At 37.6% G+C, this 14779-nt stretch overlaps 1 protein-coding gene across 4 annotated transcripts in view; it reads left to right on the top strand.

Moving 5' to 3' along the window:
- The window catches only part of Ptprz1 (protein tyrosine phosphatase receptor type Z1), a 187150-nt gene that overhangs the window by 47272 nt on the left and 125099 nt on the right, over nucleotides 1-14779 (top strand). For all 4 annotated transcript variants that reach the window (XM_006988377.4, XM_016006859.3, XM_006988378.4 and 1 more), the window contains exon 2: nucleotides 4588-4653. In XM_006988377.4, the coding sequence (XP_006988439.2) occupies nucleotides 4588-4653 (66 nt within the window). The remainder of the gene's footprint in view (nucleotides 1-4587; nucleotides 4654-14779) is intronic.

Here is a 14779-nt window from a genome sequence, read left to right as displayed (position 1 = left end):
ACTTCAAAGCATACTCAGACATGAAGTACATTCAACGTACTTCCATCAACCAAATACACTGCATCCTTTCCCTTAAAATCAGAAATCCCATGCCGGGCGGTGGTGGCGCACGCCTTTAATCCCAGCACTCGGGAGGCAGAGCCAGGTGGATCTCTGTGAGTTCGAGGCCAGCCTGGACTACCAAGTGAGTCCCAGGAAAGGCGCAAAGCTACACAGAGAAACCCTGTCTCGAAAAACCAAAAAAAAAAAAAAAAAAAAAAAATCAGAAATCCCAGGAAGAAAAGGAAGTACATTGAAAATTAAAGGTGGGGAGACTGATATGAACTTTTGTCATGATGAATGTCTCCAAAAAGAAGTCTTTAACAGTGTGCAGACTCACGTGAAAGTTTAGTTGATCCTACAACTTTTGGAAAGCTTCATTGCTTGCCCCTCCTGATGCTCAGCCCCTTTCTTCTGGAACACACAGTTCCTCTCTTCAGGGCTTTCCTTGTGAGCCTCTCTCAAGAGCTTCCAAAAGTCATTTTATTCTCTGGCTACTTCCCCACCCTTCCGGATGGATTCTCATCACCAGCCGACGCCTTCCCTCCCTCTGCTGAAGAACCTCGGGGATGACTTTAGAGGTTTGGGGGTTAGAAGTGTTATCTACTTGGTCAAGTCCATCTTCAGAAATTCTGTGGTTGTGTTTTCCCTGGTTTATTTTTCTGAGAATCACTCTATTTCTCCTCTCTTTCCTATTTTGGATACTGCATGACATTAAATATTTACATATCTCTGTATGCACAGTCAGAACACTGTTCCTACAGTCTGTAGCAGGAGAGAGATGATAACATATTGATTGATCAAGATGTAACAGGGACTTTAGTTAGGGTAAACTCACAATCAGAAGTGATTTTATAATTAAAATATTTATGATATTTTAATAGGAAATAAGCACCTCACTTTTATTTGGAAAGAGTCCCCTCTTAACATTTGAGAAACTTAGTAATGGTGGTTATCAAAGAAAGTAAACCTTTCCTTTACATGAGTATAAGGAGAAATAAATATATAATTGTGTGTATACTTCTATGTATATTCTTATTTATATCTATATAGGTCATTTGAAAATTTTTTACAATTTTTTTTTTATTTTGTCTGTGGGGTACATGCTTTCCCTGGCCCATGTGAAGAGGTCAGAGGACAATGTGTGGGAGTTTCTCTCCTTCCACTGTGTGAGTTCCTAGGACTGAATTCAGATCCTCATTCTTAGCCACAAGTACCTTTATCCACTGAGCCCTTATACTGATTATTAAGGCAAGATTAAGATGAAATGGGTTGAAAAACGAATGTTTAAAGTTATCTGAGAGACTATAATCAAATCTCTTTCAAGTTTTTAAGCAGGTCTAAACATCACTTCATAAAAGAAAATATTTTTTGTAACAAATTTCAGAGTATCCTTTTAAAACAACTCATTTGTATAATATTCATTTATGAATATCCGTTTATACAATTCCTTAGAATTTCTCTCCTCTTTTTATCATTACAAAGCAGACTTAGACAGACTGTGGGCTTGAAACATTTTCTCAAATGTGGCTCCGCTTCTCTGATGACTCAAGCTTGTGTAAAGTTGACGCAGACTTAGCAGGTGTTTTAAATGTATAGAAATAAAAATATAGAAGCTCCAGAAACTAAAATCCACAAAATAAAAAAAATATATATTTCTATAATTTATAATTTCAATGAGCGGTAAATATTTAAGCACTTTGATAAATTGTACTTTATGATTTACTGTCTTTCAGTGTATATAATGCCAGAAAAACGTAAGCCTCGTCCTTTTTTCCTTGTTCACTGGAGCTATCACATCTCATCTATCAGACCTCTGAGTGCAGTTCTCAAAATGGGGTACTCTCTCACGCCCAAGGTCTGTGTAATTAGCATATGAATGTGTAACAGGCTTGTTTGAAGTAACAATTAAGGGAGTAATGTATAAAAGAACTGAGGAGAGCTACCAACACCTGGGAATCCTGTATGGAAAAAGCCTTCCTAATGTATGTAATTAGAAACCAAGGACAAATGCTCATTGTGTGGTGATAAAGCCCTATAAGGAAAGCCAAAAACTGACTCATATTTTGTTGTCCTTTGCAATGAATCATTAAAGCAAGGGTTTACCGTTACACTTACTTCAAAGGAACCCTGGTTAAGTACAGTTTTTGCATCGTATCTGATCTTGGCAAATCATCCAAAGGCTTCTATATGATAAAAATACCTAACATCTAAAATGATACATTTCAGATGCATGAAAGATTAGAAAATCATTTCTGCAGTGTGGGTGCAAAGTTTGCGGGGACAAATCACACATCCAGTCAATCCTTTATAACGGGTTTGTTTTCAGTGGTGCCAGCAGACCTCTGGCCTGCTACATGGTTTTGCTTTGTTTTACTTCTCTTTAAGATATACAAGGATCCTGCTCAGGGGACAGCATCTTAGAAAAGTCATGAATAGCTCCTAAATCCTGGGGCAGGATCAGTGAATGGGGGAGCAGAAGCTGGGTATTAGTGCTTCCTTTTTTATCAGTGACTGCATGTACAAATTATTTCTCTGGTATAATTGCCTTATAGTGAATCAGAATTTTTTTTTCCCTAAAGTTTTAAAGTCCAGTGATTTCTTGGTGTTTTCCAGTACCCAGTTGTATACATTCCTTTATTGTCAGCATTTTAATTAGTCTATTTAACTATCATTCTAAAAGAACTGGATTTGAACAATGAACAGTGAGCCTAATCACACCATCAAGTAGCAAAACAAATGCATGCCCAACTACTCACAGCAGTGTTATTCATAATAAACCCCAAGTGAAAACGACCAGATACCCATTAGATGATGAATGGGTAAATTAAATAGGGTGTATCTGCGTTCAAAACAGAATTTTCAGGAGGCAAATTTAAACATTATAGAAACACTGTTTTCAAGGCCATTGCGTAGAAGAGAAAAGCCAGAGCCAGCCAGACCTCAGCTCCTGTGAAGTAGGGGCTAAGGTTTTCTAAGGGCTGCAGTGAGCTGGTGGGAAAGACCTGAAAGACATCTGGGAAAAGCAGTAGTCACATGTGATTTTTAACGGACTTTACCCGAAGGAAAAATAAACTCAGGTACTTGCCATGTGCAGTAAGTTCCCACTGACCCTGCGAGACAAGGATACTGGTTCCCTTGATGGATGCACTCTTCAGACCTGGTTCCCAGTACTTGAGAAATTAATTTCCGGGTTGGCTGTTAAAGATGTTTGTGTCTCTACAGGAAGAGAAAGATCTTAGAGTTCCAGCATTTCTGCAGTAAAATGGTAGTCTAAGAGAAGGGAGTAGGAAATAGGAAGTAACTGGTCAATGTTAATCAAGCCCAGGGGAAGTTGACCCTGACTTGGTTACCATGTAGTGGAATATTCTTGGGAGGTAAAAATGGGTACAGGCATATCATGCAGGAGCCTGAAGACATTATGTAAAACAAATGAAGCTGATCACAAAATCATTCATTGTATAATTGTGTTTACATAAAATGTTAGCCATATTCAAATATATAAAGTAGGTGATAAGAATAAGAAATAATTTTCCCATTAATGAGAAAAAACGAATATACAACATGTACATATATGTGTGAATAATCAAATGAGAGCTATGTGGTGAGAACTCCATTTTTAAATGAACAATGTTCCCCAAGTTCATTAGTAAACTATCTGTAGCCTTTTCTGCATAATCAGTTCCATCAGCTGCACTGTCTGGGTCCTAGACACAGCCTGCAAAGGCTTCCTGCATCCACACTGAAGCTGAAACCGAGCAGTGACATTCCTGTAGTCAGGAATTAAGGGTCTATGACACAGGATTAGTACCATGAACCATGATCTGGTCTAACCATGATGGGTCTAAGCACATTTTGAATTACACAGAATGAAGTTTGGGGGGGGCTTCCACCCACCTTTTTCCTGTATGAATTGTGCCACATTTTCCCAGAGCCTCTCTCCTTGGGCCACGAGACATCTGCCTCTTTGACAATGTTGGAAGCTTCCCACAGTCTTACCTCTACTGAGTACTTCCATTCCTTCAGGGATGAATTCACTTAGAATGTCTAATACAACCTTTTCCCCAGTCACATTCATACATTAAAAATTTCAATTTCCTCAAGACATCTAATTTCATTTTATATTAGAAGAAAAACAAGTTCTGAACATAAGATGACCACTGGGCTCTTTTAAGCATTTATAGATGTGTTCAGTTGAAAACCCTAAATGTTTTCAGGCAACAGGATTTCAGATTTTGAACTCCGAGACCAGCTGTCATTTCTATCCACGCCCTTCTTTGTGATGACCCCTCTAAGTTGCTGAGAACTTTGCTCTGTCTCTGTGTAAGCTTCAGCATTCTTGAAAAGTTTTACCCAAAGTCTTTACTAACTACTCTAGAACAGGGGTATTGATGTTGGTAACGGCTGAGGTGGAGTCGAATAGAGATGTTGGGAGGGTAACATAGAAAATAATATTAAAACAACCACTCGTGGTGTGAATAATTTGGAAAACTTAAGTTTTGGATAACTTTTAATGAAAATTAATCACTTCATTTTTCTTGGTTCTAGATTGGGCTTATGGATACTACAGACAACAGAGAAAACTTGTTGAAGAGATTGGCTGGTCCTATACAGGTAAGCATATTACTAACACAGTGAGAATTAACAGAATTGTTGTTTTGCTTTGTATCTGTTACTATATGTAAAAGGAATTCTTGTAGCCTACTGCATTATTTTAGTTTATCTCCATGTGGTCCTAATTAATAAAATATAATTGGTAGAAAAAATGATTTTTAGTGGGCTTTTCCTAAGTTTGGTAGTATAGCATATTGAATAGAGCTGGGCATAGTTCTCATAACTTGCCTGAGAATCAGTCTTTTCATCTGCGAAAGTTGAGGGCAAGGCTGAGTATGAAGTGAGTTAATGAAGTGTAAATTACTTGCTTAAACCTTTTTTTGAATGGTTTACTTAACTTCCAGTAAGTACTAGCTGCCATTGTTATAATTGTGTTAGTGATTATTTTTCACTCATTTAACAAACATTGATAATGTATATTTTTGAAAAGAGTCTTCCTTCTGAATGTCTGTGACTGACTTTACTGGAACCAAACTCTCAAATTATTCTGTCTGATTACCATACTTGGCTCGAATCTTCATAAATATTTGAAGCAGGTTAGAAAGAATTCTAACCAGAAGTCATGATCAAAGCCCTGGAGAGGAGAGAAGCTGTCATGTTGATTGGAAGAACACGAGAGGGATCTGGATGGATCACACATTGGGCAACCACTTGGGATGCTGTTGAAAAGTATTGTAGTCGGGCACTGATTAGACGCACGAGTGGGTCGATGAGAGGCAATCAGAACAGAAGAGACTGGCCGTAAGCCTGGCCAGTGTGGGCTTGATTTTACTGCTGTTTACCCAGCAAAGTTTTAAATTTTATAGATGACATGCATTTTCCTTTTCATCAATTTTTTGTTAGTATACAAAATAATGGGTTTCAGTATGACCTTTCCATGTGTTTATAAACATTCTTTGCTCATACTTGCCCATGTACTTCCTCCCCAGCTCTTTTCCTCTCACTGGTTCACTTCCTCAACCTTAGTAGTCCTGATTTTCCTGTGTCCTTTATTTTTATTCTTACTTTAGAAATAGTACGTATTTCTACAAATATGTACAAATATTCATTGTAAAAATTTTGGAAACTATGTTCAAGTGCACAAAGGTGTATACAAATCACTCCTTCACTTGTCTACTTCCACCCACTAATGAACATATTACGGGTCTTTCCTGGAAGATTTTATTATCTTAGGTTTGGATGTTTTGTATATATTTCGTCCATCTTACTTTTGAAGTTATTTTTGTGCCTTTACACATTTCAGTGATGATTCCTGCTGACCAGAGTCCTTAATGTCTGCCTGATACTGAATTGATTAGAAGTTTTATTTGCATTCATATAGTTAAGTCTTATATGTAAGGTTGTGTGTAAGTAGTTATGTCTTTATCTTCATTTTGTCATTTATTTATATGCAGTTTCTAAATAGGAAAAAGTGTTTTCAAGCATCCTGGTGCATACTTCCTGAAGTCTGTTTTGAAGAGGTCATAGTAATCTTTAGTAGAAATAAGTGCCTGCTCACAAAGTGCTACTCAGGATTTGGCATTTTAAAGATCTTTACTAATCTTATAGGTTCCTTCCTTAAATGACAATTGTTATTCTAAGTTGCTCCTGTTTGATTGCTTTAAAATCTGAAATCAGATTAAAAAAAAAAATAAAGTGAGTGTTGTGGCACACGCGTTTAATCCCAGCACTCAGTAGGCAGAAGCAGAGGCAGACAGATCTCTGAGTTCAAGGCCAGTCTGGTCTATATAGTGAGTTCCAGAACATCTAGAGCTATGTAGAGAGACGAGAGAGAGAGAGAGAGAGAGAGAGAGAGAGAGAGAGAGAGAGAGAGAGAGAGAGAGAGAGAAAGAAGAAGAAGAAGAAGAAGAAGAAGAAGAAGAAGAAGAAGAAGAAGAAGAAGAAGAAGAAGAAGAGAGAAGAAGAGAAGAGAGAAGAAGGAAGGAAGAAAGAAAGGAAGAAAAAAGAAAAGAAGCTAAGTTGGGATATGGGAAACAATGTAGCATCAGAATATGAAAATCAACAATTTAAAATTGATCTCCCTGCCCTGTGGGCTGCTGGCAGATAGCAATCAAGTAGATCCCTCTAATACGATTGGATAAGACCCGTCCTTAATGTTCTCATATATAATAATGATCTAAAAACCTATGCAAAATAACTTTTTATTTTATAAATCATGTAAAACATATAAGAACAAAAATTATACATAATTCTGTCTTATCAAATTGTTTACTTTCCTTCCTTTATTGCTTTTATATCCCTGTATGGTGATTTCCATTCACTACTCTTCACTTGATCCTCCTCAAGACGGACTTTGATAAAAACAACTGTTTGATCAAAGGGCCTTTACAATTTATTATAACATATTTTTATATTCATCACATTAGAGGTATAGCCAAACTAATATTATCAAGTTGGATTATTTATTTTCATTAGCAATAATTTTAAAAATTCAATGAAATGTTTAGTTAAAAAAACTAATTTTTTATATTTATTTTCCAAATAATTTGATTGTTCAGTCACTTAAACAACACAAGTTAGGTTATGTTGTTGTGGGACATATGGTAATGTGAGGCGATGGTCAATTAATAATTATTGACACAAAGACTTGAAATCAAAAGTGAAAGATCTTTAGGATTGGCCTATGTGATTTTAATTGTGTTTTTATGCATGCTCATGTGATACTCATCTGAATGAATTTGGGTCTGCATTTGAGTCTAGGATGCACACAAGTTCTTGTCTACCACATACATAACTCATACAACATAAGAAAATGTAAAGTAAGCTGGCATAACAGATACAGGCATCTCATATCTTTAAATTGTATTGAAAGTAGTAATTTCAAGTATTTTAACTTAGTTTAACTTTATTAAAAATATTAAGGCTAAAATAATGTAAATAATAAAATAATCATCACAGTCAAAAATTTTAAATTGTGGAAAATAAATTCTTACCTGTCTATCTATTTCTAAAACACTGAAGGGTCTTGAGTGTTCAAAAGTAACTTCTGATTATGTGGTCTGAATATTTTGTTTCTACTAATGGGTTATCTATGAAATTTTCCTTAAATTACTCTTTTATTGTGACTAAAGCTGTATAATCCCCTAATTTCCACTACTATCATGTTATCTTCTTTAAAGATGAATAATGTGCAGGGCAGTGGTGGTGCACACCTTTAATCTCAGCACTTGGGAGGCAGAGCCAGGCCGATCTCTGTGAGTTTGAGGCCAGGCTGGTCTACAGAGCAAGATCCAGGACAGGCACCAAAACTACACAGAGAAACCCTGTCTTGAGAAAACAAAAAACAAACAAACAAACAAAAAAAGATGAATAATGTTAGAAGCTGATTTTGGATAGGTGATATGTTTGTATTGCTATAAAATAGCTTTTTAATGTATTAATTATTTATGCTATTAATTGAGTTATAAGTTTATTCATGAATATAACAACATACTGTCTTTTCAAAACTTTATAATTTTATATACTTTGTAACTTTATACCTGACAACGGTCATCATTTTGGATTTATTTTAATCCAAAAAAGAAATCTTGTGTTTTATACAGAATCGCAACTGTTTATACTTTAATAACTGGGAAAGAGAAATGCCAGAGAAATCATTCATGGCAAAATGACATGTCAATGGATTGTTCTGTACAATGTCTGTTAACATCAGATTCTAGACAATGTGAAGGCAAACTGTCTTTCTAGTGCTTCTTAAACACGACTGCTAGTCATTTAAAATGTTGCCTCTGAGATGCACTTTTCTCCAAGGAATTTTCATGAGGTTTAAGTGTTCTACATGCTTTGACTTTTATAGTTGCATTTTTCTTTTCAGTTCCTAATAAACTTACAAGCCATCTTTCAAAAATTTACCACTTAGCTGTTTTTTAAAAAATACTTTTTGTAAACAAATACTAATACACTGCTGTCATAGAAGACTTGCAGCATGGAGTTCTGTTTATTGAGTAATGCTCAACTTGGCTTATAGTCTACTTAACAACAAAATTCCTAGTTTCAGGGGTCACAGAAATAGGTTCTTTTCCCCCAATGAACTTTTAAGCCAAGAACCCAGGTCATAATCGGAACTGTTAGCTTAAAGTTCAAAGCAAGCTTTTATACACCCTCCCTTAGCCTAAATGTAGCCTTAGGAAATGGAGGCACTCTAGTTTAGGGAGAGTTGCCATTCTCAGCTCTGCAAGAAAGGACAGCAGATATATATGGACCGATGGAAAGACAATGGAGGTGTTGCCCATCTTCCCCAGGTCCCAGAAAAGCTGGGTGTGTGTAGCATGAATCTTAAAGGTTCTTATTAATAAAATCAAACCCGAGGCCAGTTATCGGGGTCCATGCTGGTAGATCAGAGAGACAGAACGAGCCACAGCTATCTCACCTTGCCATTTCCTCAGCTGGTCCTGTTTCCCCAGACTGGAAGCTTCTGCGTCCTCATCCCAATGGCTCTCACCTGAACTGCTGCTTAAAAGCCTGAATGCTTAACCAGGCTAAAATCCTCTAGTTTCTGGTCCTCATGCCTTATATATCTTTCTGCTGTCTACCACCACTCCCTGGGATTAAAGGCTGGCTTTCTGGGATTAAAGGTGTGTGTCACCATGCTTGGCTATTTCCAATGTGGCCTTGAACTCACAGAGATCCAGAGGGATTTCTGTCTCTGGAATGCTAGGATTAAAGGCGTGTGCTATCACTGACTAACTAGTGGCTTGTCTGTTCTCTGACCCCAGGTAAGTTTATTAAGGTACACAATATTTTGGTGACACAATACCACCACAGGTGTGCCTTGTGAGCTAAGAAGAAAGCAGTTTTACCCGTGAGTTTCAGTAGATACACTAGGAACAATGCAACGCCACTGTGCAATAAAAGATTATCTGGGGAGTTAGCCACTGAACTACTTCTTTGAATGTCCTAATTGAGCCAGACATGGCACGTTACATGGCCAGGTGTAGATTGAATAGGTCTGTGCATACATAATGAGCAGTTCTTTTCTCTATAATCAAGTTGTATGACTCTGTATATATCCAAAAGCCTGTTGGTTTTAATTCTCATCAGAAGCAGTTTTATGATCAAAAGGGTAAACTTATTAAAAAGTGGTGTTGCTGGGAGAGGAAGGGCAACAAGTTTCCAAAGAGATATTAAATAGTTAGGGTGATGGTGGAAGATAAATTGTGTTGTTTATAGTCATGTCTTATATTGGTTTGGAAAATTATTTCTGTACTATTTGAGGAGTCTACGGAAAAGACTAGTGTTGACATTTTATAATTGTTTACAGTTCCTCCAGAGTGTGACTTTACTCTCTTGTAGTTGGGATATCAATTACAATAAATAAGTATTTTATCCAAATGAATGTATCTCTTCCAAGAAAATCATTATTCACCATAGCATTTACCTCTTTTAAAATTTGAACATTTAAAGTTGACTAATGCTTCCAGAGCTATGCTTATTATTCTCCTTCAAAAATAAAAAGTATGCTCAACATATAAAATTTTAAGTTAATTTCATTGTATGATTCTTAAATATAACTTTGTGGACAGCAGAAATGAATTAGTTCTGATTCCATTTACATGCTTAGGTTACATTTTGTATTGTGGTATTTGAATTTGTTGAAGTAGTTGAACTCTTAGAAAAAGATTTCTGAAAGTATTCGCACATAGACTATTCCACTAATAAAAACTGCAAGTTGACATTTTTCAATGATGGTATTGTCAGGCCACCATAAGTCATTTTAGACATGTGACACATCAAACACAATTTAAATGGAATCACTTAAGCTGAGATTGTTTATCAAAGATTATATGATTGCAATAGATGAAGTAACAACACAAATCCCTACTAGCTACCAGATGGGTAAAGAAATAGAGGGTGAGCAAGAATCACTCTCTTAATTGTGCTTTTTATGTAGATTGAAAACAACTGTTCTATTCAGAACTGCTGCCATTATGCTGAGAAATGACAGGGTTGCTCAATAAAGACCACAGTCCCATTTTTTAAAAGTTATTTGAGAAAGATAAGCAAGGTGTGGTGGGAGGGCAGACTGAAAACCTGGAAATGTTTCACTGTGAACCTGACTCGATGGCTTCACTCCATGTAAGCTCTTAGAAGACAAGGTTCACTCTATGCTAGGATAACACTAGATTTTCTGTGACAGTGTCCAAATAGAGACAATTCATTGAGGAGAAATATCTATCATTTTTGTCTTTTATGTTTAATATTACAAATGCATAGCTCAAGATTGTCCTAAGAGATGTTGGAATCTCCTTTTCACTTGACTTGTTAGGTTTTACCTAACAAGCTTGAGCAATGAGAAGGTTATTGGAAATATGTTCATTTTAATTGTTCCATTCCTAGAAGTAGTCACCACTGAAATATCTTTACTTCCTAGACTTATAACGACTATAGTATTTCTCTTTTAGCATTCTTGAAAGAAATTTGGAATTGACTTTTTCATGGTGATATAGTCTCAAGCTTTCTCACCTCTGAGCACCTTTTAAAAGTTAAATTTTAGTTAAAGGGTTGCACAAGGCAGAAAGTGCAATCCCTCTGACCACTGTTGGACGTGTCTGGGCACCCAGGGTGAAGGGCACTTTAAATACTAAAATGATTCTATTTCCTGAAGAAGAATATCTCTATACTAAAATGATTCTATTTCCTGAAGAATATCTTTTCTTGCTTGATAAATACATAGACCAGAGATGTTACTCACAGAAAACATAGAACCACATGGGCCATGTGGTGTGGTGTGGTGTTTTACCATGAATATAGTTTAGTGTTTTGGGCTATCCCCAACTCAGAGAATATCTGAATGTATGCCGAGTAATGGCTGGTATCTGGCTTGTCTGGGTCGTTTCCTGCTTCTGGAATGTCTTTTCAATCTGTTATTTCTTCTTCTTTGATCCCTAATATTAGAATTCCTTATATTAAAGAGATTGTTCATTCTCATTAAAAGTGTAGGAGTTAAAAAAAAAAAAAAAACAAGTAACAGAATTGCCCCATTTCTGTCTAAAATTGCATGTTCATGTGAGCAGAGAGGAGAGGCCTGGGAAACAGGATTGTTACTTCCTTCTGTGGGCAATGCTCACTGAGCACTCTTTATATTGACAAAGAAATATTTAGAAAAAAATCATCGTTATAAAATATTTTCAACGTATCTGTCTTGTTTTAGTTAAAAGGGACAAAGTTGTTAGGTAAGAGCCGCAGCTCTGTGTCTTCATTCACTGTGATATGGAGTCTCTGCTTGGCTGAGTCTCAGGTAGTAGACAGTAGACACTTACCGGAGCCCCCATGCACTCGGCATGCGGTTCCCTGCCTGTGGCTGACCTGTAGGCAGAAGAGGCTGCTAATTGCTCTTCATTTCAGGTTTTTCATCGGTAAAAAGTTCTTAATAACACCCTAGTTAATTGAGTATGGATTAGATAAATGCCTCCCATTGTTGCAAGAAAGCTTTTTGAGCAAGGGCCGTATACTACAAATCCGAGTGATTATTGTTTGGCAGTGTCTTAACTTGAGCCCAAACAGATTGAACAAGCCTGGGCACATCTGATAATCTCACAAGAGGATTTAGAAACAGTAGATCAGCTAAAATGCATGTTATAGACATATATTTCCTATGTTCTGTGTTTTATTTGAAGCTTATTTAAGATTTATATTCTTGGTAGATATTTTCCCTGTGGTAAATGTGATGACTTGTCATGCTTCATTATGGACACTGCATAAGGTTCACTTAATGGTATCAGACTCAGAATTTTCTTGTACTGTATTCTCAAAAATCACTAAAAGAGTAGAGGTTACATGTTCTCATTGTCACAAAATGATAAAGATGTGAAGTAATATAAATGTCAATAAGCTTAATTTCACAATTACACTATATATACACATATCAAAACAGTGCAATTGGTATATATGTATTTTTAAATTTATTAAATACAAACTCAGTATGTCATAAAATATGTTTGAAACTATTATCTAGGAGAAAGTTGGAAAAACATTAAGATATGTCTGCAGAATAGCATCACAAGTAATCACTGCCTATTTTGTCTGGTGGCAGAACTATATTCTAGTGTGTTTTCTTCACTGTGCATGTTGGACCTTTCGTTTCTGACAAAATAGTTAAGAATGCACCTTTGTAAGGAAGAAGAGTTTTTAAGGGGGTCCGGTTTCCCATATCACTGCCTACACTGATTCTAGGCCTGGGGTAAGGTAAAGCCTTGTGGTGACAAGAGCATGTGATGGACAGAAAAGAGAAAGAGGAACACCTGAGGATCAGGTACAACCTTCAGAAGTCCATCTCCTTGACTGACTTCCTCCAGATAGGCCTCATCCCCTAGTCTCTTGACTCTACCACGCAGAATAGCATCACTATCTGGGGACTACACATTCAACACATGAGCCTAGGTCATTAATACCTTTGCATCTATCCACTAGTTCTCTGGTCCAGCTTTGTAGTTACTCCTACAGACAGCATCTAAACGAGTCAGTAGATTAGGCCAGTCTTGTGCAAACTCAAGATGAGAGGGCCTGGCTGCTTCTCCTGGGTCTGTGCTTGGACATCCTGCACCATGTTTCACAGGGCCCTTGCTTTTTACCATAGTCAACCTCACTTATTTCTCTCTCTGCATTCTTTACTCTGGAGTTGTCTGCTTTGTAAACGAGATGCACTGGAGCAAAAAGAGAAGAGAAGAGAACTTCGTGGCTAGCTAAAACAACAACAGCAAAATCCAAGGATGGCCACAGTTACGTTGTCACAAGAACTGGACTGATCTAAACTTCAAGGTCAAATTCGATTACCATAATTTAACCTAGGGCACTCACCTTCTTTATGCATCAATTTGGACCAAATGAAAGGTTTACTTAGTTTCCATTTCCCATGTCTTCACCATGGTAACTCTGATTTTTTAAACCAAGAGTTGTCAGAAAGGGGAAAAGATGGAACATGTAAACTGCTGATTTCATGTGTCCAGAAAGATTTTTTTATTAAGTAAGTGTGTTTTTAATGGATGAGAAATATAATCCCCCAAATGGCCTCTATATTTTCAGGGAACACACACACACACACACACACACACACACACACACACACACACACACACACAGCATATATACAGATGACATGAAAGTCTCTGGGGCTAGAAAGAACTAATGGGGTGTGGGAAAGGTGAGAAAAAGACAATAGGAAGGCATGATGGAATATGTTCATGGAACATTATGTACATGTTTAACAACACTCTTATATAACCAGTGTAATCCTGTGTGTGTGTGTGTGTGTGTGTGTGTGTGTGTGTGTGTGTGTGTGTGTTGGTCTATCCCTTTATCTCTAAATACCATGTTACAGCTTTAATCATGTAGACTTTTTGTTGAGGTCAGAGACCGCCTTGAATGAAGCAGAAGTAGGATTTCTCCTGGCCAGAATACAAGGGGTCTGTTGTTTCCTCTGCACACTAGCATCCAAATTGTAATTCCTTGTTTAGGGAGCATCTTAATTATCATAAAATATTCTGAAATACCTTTAACAGTTGGCTAGATTCACCCCATAGGTCATGGTCTGAGGCTTCTGTGAAGAGAGGAGGAAACTTGAACCCTAGTTAAAGGCAGGAGTTAGATCTATATGTGGTTAGCATTTAGGCATCTGTACTGGCCTGCAGCCCTTCGGGGCCTGACAGGATATGCCTCAGCTGCAGCCACTAAGAGCTCCCCCTGTGCACACTTGCTATGTTTCCTTATATAAGGTGGGCCGGCCTTTTGTCCATCTCTCCCTCTCTCCCCCTCCCTCTCCCTCTCCCTTTCCCTCTTTCCCTCTCCCCCTCCCCCTCTCCCCCTCCCCCTCTCCCCCTCTCTCCCCCTCCCCCTCTCTCCCCCTCCCTCCCTCCCTCCCTCCCTCCCTCCCTCCCTCCCTCCCTCTCTCCCTCCCTTCCTTCCTTCCTTCCTCACTTTTCACCCCCAGGGACCTGTCTCTGCTCCCTTCTCTGCTCCTTCTCTCCCCTCCCCTCAATAAACCTACCACACCGGCCCTGTTGTATGGTGTGACTCCTTTCCATTGTTCTTAAACTACAACACATGTAGCATCTGATAAACTGCACAGTGAGCCTGATGGAAACTGGAATGCAGGGACAGACAGTAGGGAGCTCTAAGGGAGACTGCTGTG

This window comes from Peromyscus maniculatus, chromosome 3 (genome assembly GCF_049852395.1).
Source record: "Peromyscus maniculatus bairdii isolate BWxNUB_F1_BW_parent chromosome 3, HU_Pman_BW_mat_3.1, whole genome shotgun sequence".
Lineage (NCBI taxonomy): Eukaryota > Metazoa > Chordata > Mammalia > Rodentia > Cricetidae > Peromyscus > Peromyscus maniculatus.
Note: the sequence above shows the minus strand (reverse complement) of the source record. Positions and strands in the feature narration are given on the sequence as shown.